General features: G+C 48.8%; 1 protein-coding gene across 1 annotated transcript in view; it reads right to left on the bottom strand.

The window, feature by feature from the left end:
* Positions 1-307: 307 nt before the first annotated feature.
* Positions 308-20,992, bottom strand: part of espnlb (espin like b) — a 76,252-nt gene continuing 55,567 nt past the window's right edge. The window contains exons 6-10 of the mRNA XM_067994772.1: positions 17,219-17,377; positions 16,692-16,827; positions 15,252-15,379; positions 9,411-9,611; positions 308-2,047 (exon numbers count right to left, since the gene is read on the bottom strand). Of these exons, the coding sequence (XP_067850873.1) occupies positions 308-2,047; positions 9,411-9,611; positions 15,252-15,379; positions 16,692-16,827; positions 17,219-17,377 (2,364 nt within the window). The remainder of the gene's footprint in view (positions 2,048-9,410; positions 9,612-15,251; positions 15,380-16,691; positions 16,828-17,218; positions 17,378-20,992) is intronic.

Genomic DNA, 20,992 nt, shown 5'->3' with positions numbered 1-20,992 from the left:
TGGTTAGAATGTGGAACTCACTACCACAAGGAGTAGTTGAGGCGACTAGCATAGATACATTTAAGGGGAAGCTAGATAAACACATGAGGGAGAAAGGAATAGAAGATATGCTGATAGGGATAGATGAAGTAGGGAGGGAGGAGGCTCGTGTGGAGCACAAACACCAGCATGGACCAGTTGGGCCAAATGGCCTGTTTCTGTGCTGTACATTCAATGTAATTTGGGTCATCGCAGCACTGATAGATCTCCTGATGTTCTCTCGTCAGCTGAAGGAATTCCAACATTAGAACGGATAGTCATCTTGAACCTACTCCTCAAAATCAAAAATTTCAGCTTCCTTGTCCTTCCAGAAAGCAAAGCTTCTGTCAATGTATTTGCAAATCTCATCATTGCTGAAACCTCCAAGGTCACAGGAATAGCCTTGCCCTGTCGGCATTTCATCCTCTTCGGGTGTGGCACTTTGCACGATGACTTTGGGCACCGGTCTCACAGCCATCACGGGCTGTGTGGGGAAGTCCGTTGTAACTGCCATGTTTTCAGGGTTGCTGAAGAACCTTTGCTTAATGTCTTCAAACCCATTCTTCCATTCCCTTTTGCCAGCGTCGATCTCCTCAATGACGGCCTTATGGAATGCACGGACCAAGTCCCAGCTGAACTTCCCCAAGTGGTCAAATACCTCGAAACACAGAAGATGTCTCATTTTCCTTTCATCTGAGGGCAGGTCGAGTTCAAGGATGTGAAAGTATCCCAGCATGAAAAGGTCAAGGGTCAGACTATTGTAGTCAACGGGAACACCATTAACACGGGGGAGAAACTGCTCAGGTGAGTAGGTGATCCTCTGCCGGTTCAGTCGGCGAATCTGCCTGGATGGAACGTGGGATATGATGTTTCTCCAGTTGCCAATCAGTTTGGTGATGGTCCTTTGCTGCAGTAACAGATGTCTAAGTTTTCCATTCTGTATGGTTTGCTTAGACTGGGGTTCCAGGCTTGTTTCCGACTCTGGTTTTTGACCACCCTCCCCTGGTTCAGTCGTTTCTCCATCTTTTGGTGGCTCACCGCTGTTTTCAATGCTGGCAGCATTACGGAGGTCTCTGACTTTCATTTTCAAAGACATGGTGTAAGTTGACTTTTTCCAGTGACCCAAGAATAATACAACTATTCTTTCTTTCCTGAGACTAGTCGACTCTGTCACAGGGGAACATGGAGCGTTGTCTTCCACTATATCATCCATTGAGCCATTTCCTGAGTCCCTTGTGTCCTCTGTGCCACCTGACCGCGGAGGATCAGGCAGTCGTCCTTTACTCAACTCACTCTGCTGAGCTCCGATGATATCCTCCTGCCAGGATTCACCTGCAACAGTGGTGGTACCAGCATGAGTACCTTCTGCACTTTGAGCTCTAGCTCTATGTTCAGAACACTTACAGTAAGACTCCCCATTGCTCTCTTCCTCTTTTGCCATATCTTTCTGACTTCCCTGTGTGCTGACGAATGCCAATGCTTTTTCTTTAGTCACACATTGCTTTTCAAAGTTCGCCCTGAGGGTGCGTACAGACACACCGAACTGCTGGATTTCGCTTTCCACTTTGTTTCTGTTCATTCTTGAAGATGGTTTATCAGGCTTTGGCGAGAAGACAGCTGCCAAATCCACATTTGGCATTTTGGTAATTTCCTTGCTGTCGTGGTCCGCGCGATCCTTTTCATTTAAATTTGACAGGAGGAGCGACATAGTCCTCACAATCCCAGATATCCTGTTGCACCACACAGGCAAAGGTGTGTGCTCCTCCTTGCCTGCATCCTGATGCAGAAGCTGAGTATTGACCGTTATGTTGACGATGGGAGCAGGGAGAATGGTTCGCAGCTGTACTGCCAACCGGTTCAGCTCACCTTCATACTCCTGGCACTTCTTCATCACTTGGACAGTCTCGATCTGCTTCTCCAGGTAAATGAGGTCATCCTCAGTCAGAAGCTCTCCAAATGGGCCCAATATGGCGTTGTGTTCCTCAGAATACCTCCATCGCTCCGTCTGTAGGTAACCACTTCCTTTGTGCTTGATGGAACAAACAACATTTGAAATGGAGCCTCAGTCCACACCACAATCTCCGACTAAGGATAAGACAAGCTTCCAAATCAAATGCACCAGAATGCTATAAATAGGGTTAGACCTTCATGAGGAGGTCACTTGATGCCCTCCATTTAACTCGGACAGTTCGTTTTTGATTTGAATCTTTCTCTTCTAAAATGTAAGGGTTTTGGGACATGTTTCTACAAGTTTGTAAAGTTCACAGCGTCAAATGGTGATCCTTCCCCCGCTCATTCATAACGCACTTAAAAAATCTTGGTTCATTCTTCATTTTTGGTCATTTTTTTTGTTTCTGCTTCTGAAGGTGAAAGATGTCAGAGCGGTGGAATGGGCACCACTCCAACCCAGGGGGTCACCACTCCAACCCAGGGGGTCACCACTCCAACCCAGGGGGGCACCACTCCAACTCAGGGGGGCACCACTCCAACCCAGGGGGGCACCACTCCAACCCAGGGGGGCACCACTCCAACCCAGGGGGGCACCACTCCAACCCAGGGGGTCACCACTCCAACCCAGGGGGTCACCACTCCAACCCAGGGGGGCACCACTCCAACTCAGGGGGGCACCACTCCAACCCAGGGGGTCACCACTCCAACCCAGGGGGTCACCACTCCAACCCAGGGGGGCACCACTCCAACCCAGGGGGGCACCACTCCAACCCAGGGGGGCACCACTCCAACCCAGGGGGTCACCACTCCAACCCAGGGGGGCACCACTCCAACCCAGGGGGGCACCACTCCAACCCAGGGGGGCACCACTCCAACCCAAGTGGGGGGGGGGGACACACCACTCCAACCCAAGGGGAGGGGGGACACACCACTCCAACCCAAGGGGAGGGGGGACACCACTCCAACCCAAGGGGGGGGGGGACACACCACTCCAACCCAAGGGGAGGGGGACACCACTCCAACCCAAGGGGAGGGGGGACACCACTCCAACCCAAGGGGGGGGGGACACACCACTCCAACCCAAGGGGAGGGGGGACACACCACTCCAACCCAAGGGGAGGGGGGACACCACTCCAACCCAAGGGGGGGGGGACACACCACTCCAACCCAAGGGGGGGGGGACACACCACTCCAACCCAAGGGGGGGGGGACACCACTCCAACCCAAGGGGAGGGGGGACACCACTCCAACCCAAGGGGGGGGGGACACACCACTCCAACCCAAGGGGGGGGGAACACCACTCCAACCCAAGGGGGGGGGACACACCACTCCAACCCAAGGGGGGGGGGACACCACTCCAACCCAAGGGGGGGGGACACACCACTCCAACCCAAGGGGGGGGGGACACACCACTCCAACCCAAGGGGGGGGGGAACACCACTCCAACCCAAGGGGGGGGGACACACCACTCCAACCCAAGGGGGGGGGAACACCACTCCAACCCAAGGGGGGGGGGGACACCACTCCAACCCAAGGGGGGGGGGGGACACCACTCCAACCCAAGGGGGGGGGACACCACTCCAACCCAAGGGGAGGGGGGACACACCACTCCAACCCAAGGGGGGGGGGACACACCACTCCAACCCAAGGGGGGGGGGACACCACTCCAACCCAAGGGGGGGGGACACCACTCCAACCCAAGGGTGGGGGGACACCACTCCAACCCAAGGGGAGGGGACACCACTCCAACCCAAGGGTGGGGGGACACACCACTCCAACCCAAGGGTGGGGGGACACCACACCAACCCAAGGGTGGGGGGACACCACACCAACCCAAGGGGGGGGGACACCACTCCAACCCAAGGGGGGGGGGGACACCACTCCAACCCAAGGGTGGGGGGACACCACTCCAACCCAAGGGTGGGGGGACCAACCGCCGAGTCACAAGGGACATTCTAAGCCTTGGGTTACTTTAATTCCTCTGTCACATTAACCTCAGGGACCCTCTAACACCTGGTCTAACCCAAGGGACACTCTAGCCCATGGGTCATTCTATCTCCTGGGTCAGTCTAACCCAAAGGACACTCTAAGCCTCAGGTTACTCTGACTTCTGGATCATTCGATCTCTCCACACTCTAACCCTTTGCACACTCTTACCCTATGTCATTGTTAGAAGTTAGCGTGCATGTGTTCAATTTAGAACAGTGCAGCAGGAGCTTCACTCTATACCTAACCTGCGCTGTCCTTGATCTGGGAATGCTTGGTGGGACAGTGTGGAGGAGTGATTTACTCTGATCTGTGCTGTGTCTAACTTGGGAGTGTTTGACATTGACACTGAAAGCAAGAAGTGGGAAAGTGCTCCATTTCCCGGCACGGACAACTCCCAGTCCGATGAGCACAATATTGCCCCTTAAAAGAAAGTTCAAAGATATAAATGATGTTTATGAATCCTGTGGAATCCAATGTTTTTATTTTTTTGCAAGATTACCCTCATCGTTAAAAGTGACCTACACATACCAAACAAGGGTTAAAAAATACAACACAATGCAATAACAATGCACACTGAAACTGCAGGTCTGCAAAATACACAGCAATACACCCAGAGACTGCAGGTTTGCATAATAGAGAAATGCACACTGACACTGCATGTATGCAAAATACACAGCAATACACCCAGAGACTGCAGGTTTGCGTAATAGAGAAATGCACACTGACACTGCATGTATGCAAAATACACAGCAATACACCCAGAGACTGCAGGTTTGCATAATAGAGAAATGCACACTGACACTGCATGTATGCAAAATACACAGCAATACACCCAGAGACTGCAGGTTTGCATAATACAGAGAAATGCACACTGACACTGCATGTATACAAAATACACAGCAATACACCCAGAGACTGCAGGTTTGCATAATAGAGAAATGCACACTGACACTGCATGTATGCAAAATACACAGCAATACGCCCAGAGACTGCAGGTTTGCATAATGGAGAAATGCACACTGACACTGCATGTATAAAAAATACACAGCAATACACCCAGAGACTGCAGGTACGAAAAATGCGCAGCAGCGCACACCAAAACTGCAGGATACTCAGTAATGCTCATGGAGATTGTGGGTTTGCAAAATATCATGGAGACTGCAGGCCTACATAATGCACAATATGGCACACCAATACTGCAGATCTACAAAATACATAGCAACATAAACTCGAACTGAAGCTCTGTAGGACACATAGCAACACAGCCCAAGACTGCAGATCTACAGAGTGCACAGCAATGTATATAGGAATATAGGAAGACAGGAACAGGAGTAGGCCATTTAGCCCCTCGAGCCTGTTCCGCCATTCAATGAGTTCATGGCTGATCTGTGACCTAACTCCATATACTCGCCTTAGCCCCATATCCTTTAATACCTTTGGTTAACAAAAATCTATCAATCTCAGATTTAAAATTAACAATTGAGCTAGCGTCAACTGCCATTTGTGGAAGAGAGTTCCAAACTCCTACCACCCTTTGCGTGTAGAAGTGTTTCCTAACTTCACTCCTGAAAGTCCTGGTTCTAATTTTTAGGCCATGTCCCCCAGTCCTAGACTCCCCAACCCGCGGAAATAGTTTCTCTCTATCTATCCTATCAGTTCCCCTTAATATCTTGAAAACTTTGATCAAATCACCCCATAATCTTCTAAATTCCAGGGAATACAACCCTAGTTTGTGTAATCTCCCCTCGTAATTTAACCCTTGGAGTCCAGGTATCATTCTAGTAAACCTACGCTGCACTCCCTCCAAGGCCAATATATCCTTCCTAAGGTGCGGTGCCCAGAACTGAACACAGTACTCCAGATGTAGTCTAACCAGGGCTTTGTATAGCTGTAGCATAACTTCTACCCCCTTGGATTCTAGTCCTCTAGATATTAAGGCCAGCATTCTATTAGCCTTTTAGATTATTTTCTGTACCTGTCCATGAAATTTTAATGATCCATGTACATGGACCCCTAAGTCTCTTTGGACCTCCACTGTTTCGTTCTTTTCACCATTTATCCTTTTTGGGTCCAAAGTGGATGACCTCACACTTGCCTACATTGAAATCCATTTGCCACAGTTTTGTCCATTCACTTAATCTATTAATATCTCTTTGTAATTTTATGCTTCCATCTATACTGTTTACAATGCTGCCTATCTTTGTGTCATCGTCAAACTTGGATATGTGGCTCTCTATCCCATCATCTAAGTCTTTAATAAATACAGTGAATAGTTGAAGCCCCAACACACATCCCTGTGGGATACCACTGGTCACATCCTGCCAATTTGAGTACCTGCCCATTATCCCTGCTCTCTGTCTCCTGCCGCTCAGCCAATTTCCGAACCAGGTCAATAATTTGCCCTCAATTCCATGAGCTTCAACATTAGCCAATAGTCTCTTATGCTAAATATACTCTGATACTGTTTGTCAGCGGAACATAGTGACAGGAGTAGGCCATTCAGCCCCTTGAGCCTGTTCATTTATTTAGGTTGTGGCTGATCCATTTATCCGCCTTTGTTCCATATCCTTTAATACCCTTACCTGACCAAAATCTATCAATCTCAGTCTTGAAAATGTCAATTAGCTCAGCATCTATAGCCTTTTGAGGAAGCAAGTTCTAGATTTCTACTACCCTTTGTGTGGAAAAAGTGCTTCTTGATTTCACTCCTAAGTGGCCTAGCTCTAATTTTAAGATTATGCCCCCTTGTTCTTGATTCCCTCATCAGAGGAAATAGTTTCTCTCCATCTATCCTATTGAGTCCTTTTATTATTTTATAGGCCCCAATAAGATCACCCCTCAACCTTCTAAACTCAAGGGAATACATACCAAGTTTATGCAGCCTGTCCTCACATTTTAACCCTTTACGCCCTGGTATCATTCTGGTGAATCAGCGCTGTACCCCCTCCAAGGCTAATATATCTTTCCTGCGGGTGTGGTGCCCAAAACTGAACGCAGTCTCCAGATGGGGTCTGACCAAGGTTCTGTCTAATTGAAGCATCACTTCCTCACTTTTGTATTCCAACCCCCTTGAGTTAAAGGTCATTAGCCTTTTTGATTACTTTTAGTACCTGTGCACTGGCGTTTAATGATCTGTCCACATGGACACCCAAATCCCTTTGATTCTCCAAAGCTTCTAGTCTCTCACCATTAAGAAAATATTCCGAATTGTCTTTTCCGGTTCCACACATTACGTATCGATACCGCAGGAACATGCTGACACCCTGGGGACAATTCTAACCTAACCCGCCCATCGGGAAACTGACTGGATCAGGTGCAATGCTGGTTTTACACCCTGACTGATTTTACTCTCCACTGAAGTCAATGCAGAGTAACATTGGGCAGGATGTTCCACCCGATCCCGTGGGTTTCCCGCCCGGTGGGCAGGTTAAAATGACCTCACCCTGACTCAACAAACCTAGGCACCTGTTGCCCTTGTTACACTTGGGTTTCCTCAGCCAGTAAAGGTATAAATATCTAAATATTGAGCTGCTAAATCCAAAAGAGCTCCAGCTGTGTTGACTCCACTGAAACGTGTGGAAGGCAGTGATGCAGCAACTGGAGTAACACTGGCACCAGTGTAACACCTGGAGTCATGGAACAGCCCATTATCCAATGCACAACATCACATATATTGAGTTACCCTCCTGTCAGTGTGACTGACACCTTGGGCCAGTAGACAAGGTAGGTCCTAGGATTCCAGTCTCTGAAACACCAATAGCTGACTACCTCTTTGCTAATATGAATCATGAAAAGTGTAATTTCTACTATGGGTACTGGAGGAACCCTGAACATATAAATTGTCACTGAGGTTTTTGGATCTTTTCTGCCTTTCTTAGCTTTCAGTTTCTGTGGTTTAGACAGCTCTCGAGTTTTAGGTCTTTACTGACTCAAGGGTGTGTTTACACTGGCTCTGAAAACTAGGTAAGATTTGATAGTATGACATGGAAAACAGCAGAAAATCTTTCTTTAGATGTTTTTTAAGCTACTGGATCTACCCTGTGTCTCCACAGGGACTCCTGGTCTTTGAAAGTGGTGGAGAGACCACACTACAGAGCTGGTTATAGGCCTTAATTACCAAATTGATTTATTGACCAGTGGATGACAAGTTAGAGGCTATGATCACTCTCCTACCTAAAGAAAGACTTGCATTTATATAGCGCCATTCATGACCTCAGGACGTCCCAAAGCACTTTACCGCCAATTAAGTACTTTTGAAGTGTAGTCACTGTTGTAATGTAGTAAACGTGGCAGCCAATTTGATCACAGCAAGTCCCAAAAACAGCAATGTGATAATGACCAGATAATCTGTTTTAGTGATGTTAGTTGAGGGATAAATATTGGCCAGGACACTGGGGAGAACTCCCCTGCTCTTCTTCGAATAGTGCCATGGGATCTTTTCCATCCACCTGAGAGGGCAGACAAGGCCTCCGTTTAACATCTCATCTGAAAGAAGGCACGTCTGATAATGCAGCACTCCCTCACTACTGCACTGAGTGTCAGCCTGGATTGTGTGCTCAAGTCTCTGGAGTGGGACTTGAACCCTGACCCAGAGGTGAGAGTGCTATGGCTGATACCCGTCTGTTACCTTTGCATTGCTGTTTTTCTCTCTGTCGTTTTCCTTCTGTTTCTTTCTCCTGAACTGTTTTTGCATCTCTATCTGCTTTTCTCTGTTCTTCATACCTTTCAGGAAAGATTATTTGGCAACTCAATAGCATCTGCTTCAGCTTTAATGTCTCTGGTGACATCATTGGTCCTGTGTGACATTGTAACAGGAGGGACACTGGCACAGGCACAATGGACAATGAGCCGAATGGCCTTCATCTGTGCTGTATTATTCTGCGATCATATAAGTGAGGATACATTGTCTGAGGAACTGCCCTTACCACCGATATGTATGAAATGATAAGGACATGCCAAAATATAAATAGGACATCAGAACTTAAAAATTGGAATAAAAAGGGCCCAATAGGCCCAACAAGCCCCATCCATTTTCCACAACTACCCCCACTCACTATCCCTCAACGATACCTATCTATTCTCTCATCATATCCCTCAACCCCACCTACCCACTCTCTCTCTGTATCCTTTAATCCTTTCTCTCTCCAGAAACACATCCAGCTGTCCCTTGACTCTATTTACACTGTCTACTTCAAAGTCCTTCCCTGGTAACTTATTCCACAACTCAATTACCCCTTTAGGTGATAAGGTTCCTCCTGATCTCCTCATGTATAACGTGTGAGTTGAACCCCTCACCACAGGGAATAATTTGCCTGGATCAGTTTTGTCAATTCCCTTAAGTCCAACTTTCTTAACTATTGCTGAGAATTTAAAAGCAGGCTGATTATTGCAGTCACACACACATATTAGCAGAGATATACTGAGCAAGCTCCCCATGCAAACCTTCATCTCACCTTTCTCTGTTGCTCTTCTTCATCCTTCAGCCGTGCCTGCAATTTTCGTACCATAACTTGGCGCTTCCACTCTGGGATGGGCTGCCCCTTCTCATCATGTGTGGGCACCAGCAAATCGACATCAGCAGAGGGGGGCTCGTCAACAGGGAGTGACACTAATCCATTCTCTTTCAACTCCTCTTTGGACTTTAAGTTTTGTTTCTGTATGAGATGAGATTGCAATAAAACGTTCTGAGTAATTTTGGATCAAGAAAGAGAAGTTGGATTGCTTTCCATTACCCAGTAATCAATGGCTTCCCACCTACTGTCCTCTCATATTAGAACACTGCATCACTGCAGAATAAGGAAGACATTTATATGACACCTTATCCCATTGCTCAGAAATGCCCTAAAGCACTTCACATATAATTAATTATTCTTAAGTATCAACTTGGTTCAAGTGTCATTTTGGCTCAGTTGGTAGCACTCTCTCCTCTGAGTTGGAAGATTGCAAGTTCAAGCCCCACTGTAGGACCTGATGACACTTTAGAACAGTGCTGCACTGCCTTATGCATTGAGACCATTCGCCTTCTCAGGTGGACGTAAAAGATTCAATGGCACTATTTGAAGAAGAGCAGATAATGAGGGAGAAGATAACCAAAGGGAATATAGTAAGCTTAGGGAAGAGACAAAAAAGACAAAGAGAAAATGTGAAATGACAATATTAAAGAATATTAAAAGAAAGAGTATTCTATTGGTACATAAGTAACAAAAGGAGAATTTAGGTGGGGATAGGACAACCAAGGGATGAGCAAGATAAACTCAAAAGAGATGAGACTGAAATAGCAAGGATACTGAATAGATACTTTGCCTCAGTTTTCACTGAAGAGGCTACAAGAGAGGAAATCACAACAGTAGAAGAAGACAAGAGAGATATTACAACAGTTAAGATAGATAGAAAGGAAATACTGACAAACATAAGGAAGGCAAAACCTTAGGTCCAAATGGACTGCACCTGCAGATAATCAAAGAGACTAGGGAGGAGATAGCAAAGGCATTAGTATCCATATACGGTATAAAAATTCAATAGGAAAAGGAATAGTACCAGAGGACTGGCAAATATCAAATGTAATTCCTGATGGGAGATAGAACTAATCCAGGGAACTATTGACCTGTTAGCTTAAGGTCAGTGGTAGGAAAGATACCACTAAAAGATGAAATAACAAAACGTCTAGAGACAGAGAATATAATAAAAATAGTCAGCATGGATTTCTAAAAGGAACTTCATGATTAATCAACCTTATTGAATTGTTTGAATAAACAACAGAAAGTGTAGACAAGGGCAATGCAGTGGATATGGTTTACATGGACTTTCAGACAGCCTTTGATAAGATGCTACATAACAGACTCAAGATTTAGGGGCCAGATTGAAAGATGGCTACAAACAGAAAACAGAGAGTAGGAGCTAATGGAAGTTTCTCAGACTGGTGGAAAGTGGGAAGTGGTGTCCCACAGGGATCCGTGCTGGGACCATTGTTGTTCACCATATACGTAAACGATTGGGACTTGGGAATTGGAGGTTTGGTGTTGAAATTTGTAGATAATACCAAATTTGGAGCATGGTGGGGAAGTAGTGGGGAGGGGGGTATTGGCTAATAATGTGGACGACTGCACCAAAATACAGGAAGATATAAACAGGCTTGCAGAGTGGATGGATAAATGGAAAATGAAATTCAATGTCGTGAAGTGTGAAATGGGTCCTTTAGGTAGGAGGAATAAGGGGACTATTTATTCCTAGAAAGGTGAGAAACTAAATGGGATAGAAGGGCAAAGAGATTTGGGAATACAGATACATAAATTACTAAAAGTAGCAACACAAGTTGATAAGGCCTTCAAGAGTGCAAACAAAATACTGGGGTTCAGTTCCAGAGGAATAGAATACAAAAACAGGAAATTAATGTTAAATTTATGTAGAACCTTGCTTAGACCACATTGTGTAATTCTGATAAAGGGATTGCAGCAGACGTTGTTTTGTGGATTTTTGGAAAGCATTCAATGGGATGTCGCATAAGAAGCTTGTTACAAAAACTCAGGCTTATGGTAGGGGAGGAAATGTAGCAGCGTGGATAGAAAGTTCATTGTTGGAGAGGAAACAGAATTAGGGTAAATGGGGTTGCTTGGGTTAGAGCAGGATTGGATGTGTGTAACCCAGGGGTCAGTGCTGGGTCTACTTTTACTCTCAGTATATATGGATGATTTGGACTTGGGCATAGGGAGCATGATGTTGAAATTTGCAGATGAGGGGATTTGGCAAACAGTGAGGTGGACTATAAAAGACTTCAGGAAGACACAAACAGATTAGTGGAAGGGGCAGACAGGTGGCAGATGCAATTTAATATGGAGAAACATGAAGTATTTCCTCCGCTGTCCCCCACCTCCCCAGTCCCCCTCCTCCCCAGTGGCCCTACTCCCCAATCCCTGGCCTCCCCAGTCCCTCGCCTCTGTTGCTGCAATGTTGGACTTGTGAGATTCTGAAAGCAGTTCTCCCTCCAAACTGATACTCCTGTGGTCATTCTGGAACAAAAGAAATGATTAAACAATTACAGTCACATCCTCCCAGTTAATCACACAAAAATTACAGTCTCTCAGTGCCCGGGGCGCCTGAATCAGTGCCTGAAGTGTCTGAATCAGTGCCTGAAGTGTCTGAATCAGTGCCCGGGGCGCCTGAATCAGTGCCCGGGGCGCCTGAATCAGTGCCCGGGGCGCCTGAATCAGTGCCCGGGGCGCCTGAATCAGTGCCTGGAGTGTGTGAATCAGTGCCCGGGGTGTGTGAATCAGTGCCCGGGGTGCGTGAATCAGTGCCCGGGGTGTCTGAATCAGTGCCCGGGGTGTGTGAATCAGTGCCCGGGGTGTGTGAATCAGTGCCCGGGGTGCGTGAATCAGTGCCCGGGGTGTCTGAATCAGTGCCCGGGGTGTCTGAATCAGTGCCCGGGGTGTGTGAATCAGTGCCCGGGGTGTGTGAATCAGTGCCCGGGGTGTGTGAATCAGTGCCCGGGGCGCCTGAATCAGTGCCCGGGGTGTGTGAATCAGTGCCCGGGGTGTGTGAATCAGTGCCCGGGGCGCCTGAATCAGTGCCCGGGGTGCGTGAATCAGTGCCCGGGGTGCGTGAATCAGTGCCCGGGGTGCGTGAATCAGTGCCCGGGGTGCGTGAATCAGTGCCCGGGGTGCGTGAATCAGTGCCCGGGGTGCGTGAATCAGTGCCCGGGGTGCATGAATCAGTGCCCGGGGTGTCTGAATCAGTGCCCGGGGTGTGTGAATCAGTGCCCGGGGTGTGTGAATCAGTGCCCGGGGTGTGTGAATCTGTGCCCGGGGTGTGTGAATCTGTGCCCGGGGTGTGTGAATCAGTGCCCGGGGAGTCTGAATCAGTGCCCGGGGTGTCTGAATCAGTGCCTGGAGTGTGTGAATCAGTGCCCGGAGTGTGTGAATCAGTGCCCGGAGTGTGTGAATCAGTGCCTGGAGTGTGTGAATCAGTGCCTGGAGTGTGTGAATCAGTGCCCGGGGTGTGTGAATCAGTGCCCGGGGTGTGTGAATCAGTGCCCGGGGTGTGTGAATCAGTGCCCGGGGTGTGTGAATCAGTGCCCGGGGTGTGTGAATCAGTGCCCGGGGTGTGTGAATCAGTGCCCGGGGTGTGTGAATCAGTGCCCGGGGTGTCTGAATCAGTGCCCGGGGTGCGTGAATCAGTGCCCGGGGTGCGTGAATCAGTGCCCGGGGTGCGTGAATCAGTGCCCGGGGTGCGTGAATCAGTGCCCGGGGTGCGTGAATCAGTGCCCGGGGTGCGTGAATCAGTGCCCGGGGTGCATGAATCAGTGCCCGGGGTGTCTGAATCAGTGCCCGGGGTGTGTGAATCAGTGCCCGGGGTGTGTGAATCAGTGCCCGGGGTGTGTGAATCTGTGCCCGGGGTGTGTGAATCTGTGCCCGGGGTGTGTGAATCAGTGCCCGGGGAGTCTGAATCAGTGCCCGGGGTGTCTGAATCAGTGCCTGGAGTGTGTGAATCAGTGCCCGGAGTGTGTGAATCAGTGCCCGGAGTGTGTGAATCAGTGCCTGGAGTGTGTGAATCAGTGCCTGGAGTGTGTGAATCAGTGCCCGGGGTGTGTGAATCAGTGCCCGGGGTGTGTGAATCAGTGCCCGGGGTGTGTGAATCAGTGCCCGGGGTGTGTGAATCAGTGCCCGGGGTGTGTGAATCAGTGCCCGGGGTGTGTGAATCAGTGCCCGGGGTGTGTGAATCAGTGCCCGGGGTGTCTGAATCAGTGCCCGGGGTGCGTGAATCAGTGCCCGGGGTGCGTGAATCAGTGCCCGGGGTGCGTGAATCAGTGCCCGGGGTGCGTGAATCAGTGCCCGGAGTGTGTGAATCAGTGCCCGGAGTGTGTGAATCAGTGCCCGGGGTGTGTGAATCAGTGCCCGGGGTGTGTGAATCAGTGCCCGGGGTGTGTGAATCAGTGCCCGGGGTGTGTGAATCAGTGCCCGGGGTGTGTGAATCAGTGCCCGGGGTGTGTGAATCAGTGCCCGGAGTGTGTGAATCAGTGCCCGGGGTGCGTGAATCAGTGCCCGGGGTGCGTGAATCAGTACCCGTGGTGCGTGAATCAGTGCCCGGGGTGCGTGAATCAGTGCCCGGGGTGCGTGAATCAGTGCCCGGGGTGTCTGAATCAGTGCCCGGGGTGTGTGAATCAGTGCCCGGGGTGTCTGAATCAGTGCCCGGGGTGTCTGAATCAGTGCCCGGGGTGTGTGAATCAGTGCCCGGGGTGTGTGAATCAGTGCCCGGGGTGTGTGAATCAGTGCCCGGGGTGTGTGAATCAGTGCCCGGGGTGTCTGAATCAGTGCCCGGGGTGTGTGAATCAGTGCCCGGGGTGTGTGAATCAGTGCCCGGGGTGTGTGAATCAGTGCCCGGGGTGTGTGAATCAGTGCCCGGGGTGTGTGAATCAGTGCCCGGGGTGTGTGAATCAGTACCCGGGGTGTGTGAATCAGTACCCGGGGTGTGTGAATCAGTGCCCGGGGTGTGTGAATCAGTGCCTGGAGTGTCTGAATCAGTGCCCGGAGTGTGTGAATCAGTGCCCGGGGTGCGTGAATCAGTGCCCGGGGTGTGTGAATCAGTGCCTGGAGTGTCTGAATCAGTGCCCGGGGTGTGTGAATCAGTGCCCGGGGTGCGTGAATCAGTGCCCGGGGTGTGTGAATCAGTGCCTGGAGTGTCTGAATCAGTGCCTGGGGTGTCTGAATCAGTGCCCGGGGTGTGTGAATCAGTGCCCGGGGTGTGTGAATCAGTGCCCGGGGTGCGTGAATCAGTGCCCGGGGTGTGTGAATCAGTGCCTGGAGTGTCTGAATCAGTGCCTGGAGTGTGTGAATCAGTGCCCGGGGTGTGTGAATCAGTGCCCGGGGTGTGTGAATCAGTGCCTGGAGTGTCTGAATCAGTGCCTGGAGTGTGTGAATCAGTGCCCGGGGTGTGTGAATCAGTGCCCGGGGTGTCTGAATCAGTGCCCGGGGTGTGTGAATCAGTGCCCGGGGTGTGTGAATCAGTGCCCGGGGTGTGTGAATCAGTGCCCGGGGTGTGTGAATCAGTGCCCGGGGTGTGTGAATCAGTGCCCGGGGTGTGTGAATCAGTGCCCGGGGTGTCTGAATCAGTGCCCGGGGTGTCTGAATCAGTGCCCGGGGTGCGTGAATCAGTGCCCGGGGTGTGTGAATCAGTGCCCGGGGTGAGTGAATCAGTGCCCGGGGTGTGTGAATCAGTGCCTGTGCTGTAATATATAACAGGTTAATGTAGAGTCTGGACAGTGGACCCGCTTGATACGTCCCTTCCTCAGAACTACTTACCATCTGTGCCACACTGCCAGCGAACACAGTGCCAAAAGCTGTTGATTTTAATGACTTTCCTGACTTGAGCTCTGCTATAAGGGCAGCGTTGTCCTCGGTGGGATGAACCATATTAAAGGGCTTCCCACCTTCAGAGAAAGAAACCAGAATATAACAGTCAGAGAAGGAATGGACCACAATCACTGTGCAGAGAATGAACTCATCAAACACTCCCAGGGCAGGTACAGCACGGGTTAGATACAGAGTAAAGCTCTCTCTACACTCTCCCATTAAACGCTCCCAGGGCAGGTACAGCACGGGTTAGATGCAGAGTAAAGCTCTCTCTACACTCTCCCATTAAACGCTCCCAGGGCAGGTACAGCACGGGTTAAATACAGAGTAAAGCTCCCTCTACACTGTCCCATCAAACACTCCCAGGGCAGGTACAGCACGGGTTAGATACAGAGTAAAGCTCCCTCTACACTCTCCCATTAAACGCTCCCAGGGCAGGTACAGCACGGGTTAGATGCAGAGTAAAGCTCTCTCTACACTCTCCCATTAAACGCTCCCAGGGCAGGTACAGCACGGGTTAGATGCAGAGTAAAGCTCTCTCTACACTCTCCCATTAAACGCTCCCAGGGCAGGTACAGCATGGGTTAGATACAGAGTAAAGTTCTCTCTACACTCTCCCATTAAACGCTCCCAGGGCAGGTACAGCATGGGTTAGATACAGGCTACATTGCCCCATCAATGTGCCTCCCTGATTGATAGTTTAAATTTAAAGCAGATAGCATTGAAATTTTGAAGGAAAAAACCCAGCAGTACGAGAGGTCTGTCCACAGGAAGACTCAGAGCAAACACGGCTGCAGGAGGCCTCACATCAACCTGACCAGAGGAGGCCTCACATCAACCTGGCCTGAGCGGGCCCCAGCTCAGCCTGGCCACAGTGGGCCCCAGCTCAGCCTGGCCACAGTGGGCCCCAGCTCAGCCTGGCCACAGTGGGCCCCAGCTCAGCCTGGCCACAGTGGGCCCCAGCTCAGCCTGGCCACAGTGGGCCCCAGCTCAGCCTGGCTGCTGGGGGCTGTAACTCAGCCTCACATTTAAATTTTGTTACGGTTGCTGTGAGGGAGATTTGTATGGTGGGTTTTGGCACAAAGTGATCAAAAGCACATGTGTCTGACTTGCAACCCAAGCTCTCACACTCCAACAATCCTGAGATTCATCCTTATTCAAGTTGCGAGGTAAGACAACTCAAATTTGTTTCACACTTGCGGGTATTCTCAAGGCAGGATCAGATGTTGCTGCAGCGAGCTTTCGAAGGCAGTTCCACATCAGTGAGTGACAATGGCAGGCTAACTGGGACCAACAGTGCTTTCCTTTGTAGTTTTGCCGAGCAGAAGAAGAGAGATAAAGAGACAAACAGACAGAGACCACAAGGAGGTTAGGGCTGATTATACTCACCACTTGAGTTCTGATTGTTGTGCCTCGGCAGCACCGGGGCCGGTGGTGGCACTGGCGGAGCTGGGGATGGCAATGGTGAGGCTCCAGGTGGTCCTGGAGATATTTGAGCAGGTGCAGGTTTCACCAGGATCGTATTCTGGAATGAAATCAGATGCAGAGTGAGGGAGCTCACCATCCACTACTGCACAATCTCAGGGCAGGACAAGCACGGGGCTGAGCAAGAAGCAAGCCTCTCTGTAAATCTCTGTGTGAACCGCTGCATCCATGATGTCCAATCAGTGATAGCACCCGCCACGTTAAACAAATTAACAACGATAAATCGGGAACACCGTGCTGACTGCCAGTTTGTGAACTGCAGCCTCGTGAGGGCAAACAAAACCCACTCAGTACAGATGGGGGTACTCTACAAACCCCGAGCTCCTTATTAAAGGGGACAGTAACTGAAGATGCTGAGGAAGTCTAGTAAAGTACCTATCCTTTTGAAGATAGGAATTAAGACAGGACCCAGCTGGGAGTGCCTTCCTTACCTTGCCATTCTCCATTCCTTTCTGTAAGTCACGTGACTCCCTGCGACCCTCGTTGATTGACCTGTAGTAGTCACCGCTGCTCTGCTGTCTCACGATGCTCTTTGTTCTCCGAATCGATTCTTGCCTCTGCACAGATGCAGGAGGGTCATCCAGCAGTGGCTGGAAATGAAGCAGAAACCAGTCAGAGATCCACATTAACCAGCACCGGAAACATCGGCCAAAACCAGAGAATAACATTAACCAGCACCAGAAACATCGGTCAAAACCAGAGAATAACATTAACCGGCACCAGAAACATCGGTCAAAACCAGAGAATAACATTAACCGGCACCAGAAACATCGGCCAAAACCAGAGAATAATATTAACCAGCACCAGAAATATCGGTCAAAACCAGAGAATAACATTAACCAGAGCAGGAAGCTGCTACACACCATAAACAAACAACAGCAACTTGGATTTATGTAGTGCCTGTACATAGAAAAAGGCTTCATAGAAGATAAAGATATCCTTCTATCTTTTCCCTGTCTTCCTCTTCCTGTAAATGTTTCTCCTCTTTCACAGCCTGTTTGAGTGTAGGGTTTCCAGATGGTCTTTTCCCGACAGCTATGGATACAGGGCTATCCCATAATGCATAGCACTGGTGCAGTTCCCCTATTAAAAATACAACTCCTGCCCTCATATTTAATACTAGAATTTCATTACTGCAGTAATTATTGGCACAATCGATACTGTATAATGTGAAAATACATAATGAGACCTAAAAAGAGCCAACTGTGGTCTGTAGCAGAAATACTTTTCAAAACTTACAACACATCGATGGTATCCTGAGTTGAAACAGAACGGACAATTCAGTGATTGATTACAGAAAGTAGATATCTCTCTTTACACAGGGGAAGCTCCTTACATGACTGCCCTTTACACAGCGTTCTTCAATTGCATGTGCTCAACCATTACACATTACTCGCACATTACACAGCGCTCAGCCATTACACAGCGCTCAGCCATTACACAGCGCATGCCCATTACGCAGCGCACGCCCATTACACATTACTCGCACATTACACAGCGCTCAGCCATTACGCAGCGCACGCCCATTACACAGCGCACGCCCATTACGCAGCGCACGCCCATTACACATTACTCACCCATTACACAGCGCACGCCTATAACATATTACTCACCCATTACACAGCGCACGCCTATAACATATTACTCACCCATTACACAGCGCTCGCCCATTACACAGCGCATGCCTATTACATATTACTCACCCATTACACAGCTCAAGCCCATTACACATTACTCACCCATTACACGGCGCTCGCCCATTACATGGCACTCGTCCATTACACAGTGCTCCTCAGTTACAGTGTTAGCCCATTACAGAGTGCTTTTTAGTTACATGTGCTCGGCCCTTACAGGGTACACAGCAATTACACAGCATACAGCACTTGCTATTTCATGGAGCTTGCTTGTTAAAAGCGTTCCTCAGTTTTATGGTGCTTGTCAGTTACATGGTTTTGGTCAATTACACAGCAGTTGCTCAGCGCTCCTCAGTTATGTGCAATCACTGTGCACACCATGCGGTGCTCACCCGTTACCTAGAGCTCGGCAGTTACACAGCGCTTGTCAGTTACACGGTGCTCGTCACCTACGCGGCACTCATCAGTTATGCGGTTGAACAGGAATCCGATGGATTATCTTTCGCAACCAATCAATCATTGGTGTGAATCTTCTCGCCCTGTACCTGCCTCTGGGTGTAACACGATTCCGGGAAAAGTTGCAGGGATTGCACAGACAGGCTGCCCACATAACCTGCAGCCCTGAGGTAACACTAATCTGCGTCCCAGCACAAAAGCCGTGAACAGACTAACCCAGCTTTAGTTGTGATACTTACATTCTCAGGCTGTGTTCTGTTTGAGTGTCTGTGCTTGGACAGCTGTTGAACTCTGTGATACATTTAGGGTCTGTCAACTCTCTGATTTTGCATTTATTAAACAGACCAAATGAAAGCTGAGTTTAGTTCAAACGACAGTCCTCTGTCCTGCAGAGGCTCGATGTTCCTTGTGCTATGGCTGGCAATTGGATTCCCATAACTCCTGTGTCTTGGAATAACCCAAGTTACAAAGGCTAGAATGCAGGATTATGGAGCTGCAATTAGTAGCCACTCAATTATTTAGGGTCGGGCTCAGGTGACTAATTAGGTCATCAACCGTGAGCCAGTTAGGAGCGATTTATTGAAGCTATTGTGCCAGATTGCAGTCTCTCTGCTCTGCATCACTGCTCTCCTCTTCTCTCATGTCACTCTAAGACAATGCTGGGGATTTTAAATAAACGAGATCATTTCCCACTTAAGTGATGTCCCTGTTAACCTGTATATAGAGGCGGGGCAGCCAGCTGAGCATGGGACAGGGCCGATTGCCCAAAACTGTTTCTCAGGAATGGATATTCCCGCCACAGCTTTGCTCAATAATAGCGACGGAATGAGTGCCCGGCCAATCAGATCACAGTCTGTCCGTGCTGGATTTTAAAACTCCATTTTCAATGAGGTATCATGGGATATTACCAAGGTCGCTGAGTTCATGGAAAATAGGATGCAATTCCCAAAACCTGGAACCAGGCTGAATACAGAAAGTAGAGAGGAGATCTAAAAAAGAGAATATGAGGGGCAAAGAGAGAGGATGAGAATAGATTAGGGGCGAACATAAAAGGAAACCCAAAAGTCTTTTATAAATATATAAATAGTAAAAGGGTAGTCAAAGGAAGGGTGGGACTGATTGAGGACAAAAAGGAGGTCTTCTCATGGAGGCAGAGGACATGGCTGAGGTACTAAATGAGTTCTTCGCATCTGTCTTCACTAGAGAAGAGGATGCTGCCATTGTAAAGGAGGAGAGAGTAGAGATATTGGATAGGATAAAAATATATAAAAAGAGGAGGTACTTAAAAGATTGGCAGTACTCAAAGTAGAAAAGTCATCCGGTCCAGGTGGGATGCATCCTAGGTTACTGAGGGAAGTAAAGGTGGAAATTGCGGAGACTCTGGCCACAATCTTCCAATCCTCCTTAGATATGGGAGTGGTGCCAGAGGACTGGAGGATTGCAAATGTTACATCCCTGTTCAAAAATAGGAAGAGGGATAAACCCGACAATTACAGTCCAGTCAGCCTAACGTCAGTGGTGGAGAAACTTTTAGAGACAATAATCTGGGACAAAATTAATTAGCACTTGGAAAAGTGTGGGCTAATAAATGAAAGTCAATGCAGATTTGTTAAAGAGAAATCATGTTTGACTAACTTGATTGAGTTCTTTGATGAAGTAACGGAGAGGGTTGATGAGGGAGTGCGGTTGATGTTGTGTATAGGGACTTTCAAAAGGCATTTGATAAAGTACCACATTATAGATTTGTTCGCAAAATTAAAGCCCATGGGATAAAAGGGACAGTGGCAGTGTGGATACAAAATTCACTAAGAGACAGAAAGCAGAGAGTAGTGGTGAACGGTTGTTTTTCAGACTGGAGAGAAGTATACAGTGGTGTTCCCCAGGGGTCGGTATTAGGACCACTGCTATTTTTGATATATATTAAGGACCTGGACTTGGGTATAATTTCAAAGTTTGCAGATGACACGAAACTCAGAAATGTAGTAAACAATGTGGAGGATAGTAACAGACTTCAGGAGGATATAGACAGACTGGTGAAATGGGCAGACACATGGCAGATGAAATCTAACGCACAGAAGTGTAAAGTGGCACATTTTAGTAGGAAGAATGAGGAGG

The sequence above is a fragment of the Heptranchias perlo genome, chromosome 13 (assembly GCF_035084215.1).
Source record: "Heptranchias perlo isolate sHepPer1 chromosome 13, sHepPer1.hap1, whole genome shotgun sequence".
In the NCBI taxonomy this organism is placed as follows: domain Eukaryota; kingdom Metazoa; phylum Chordata; class Chondrichthyes; order Hexanchiformes; family Hexanchidae; genus Heptranchias; species Heptranchias perlo.
The sequence above is the reverse complement of the archived record's forward strand: the minus strand, read 5'-3'. Positions and strand labels throughout refer to the sequence as shown.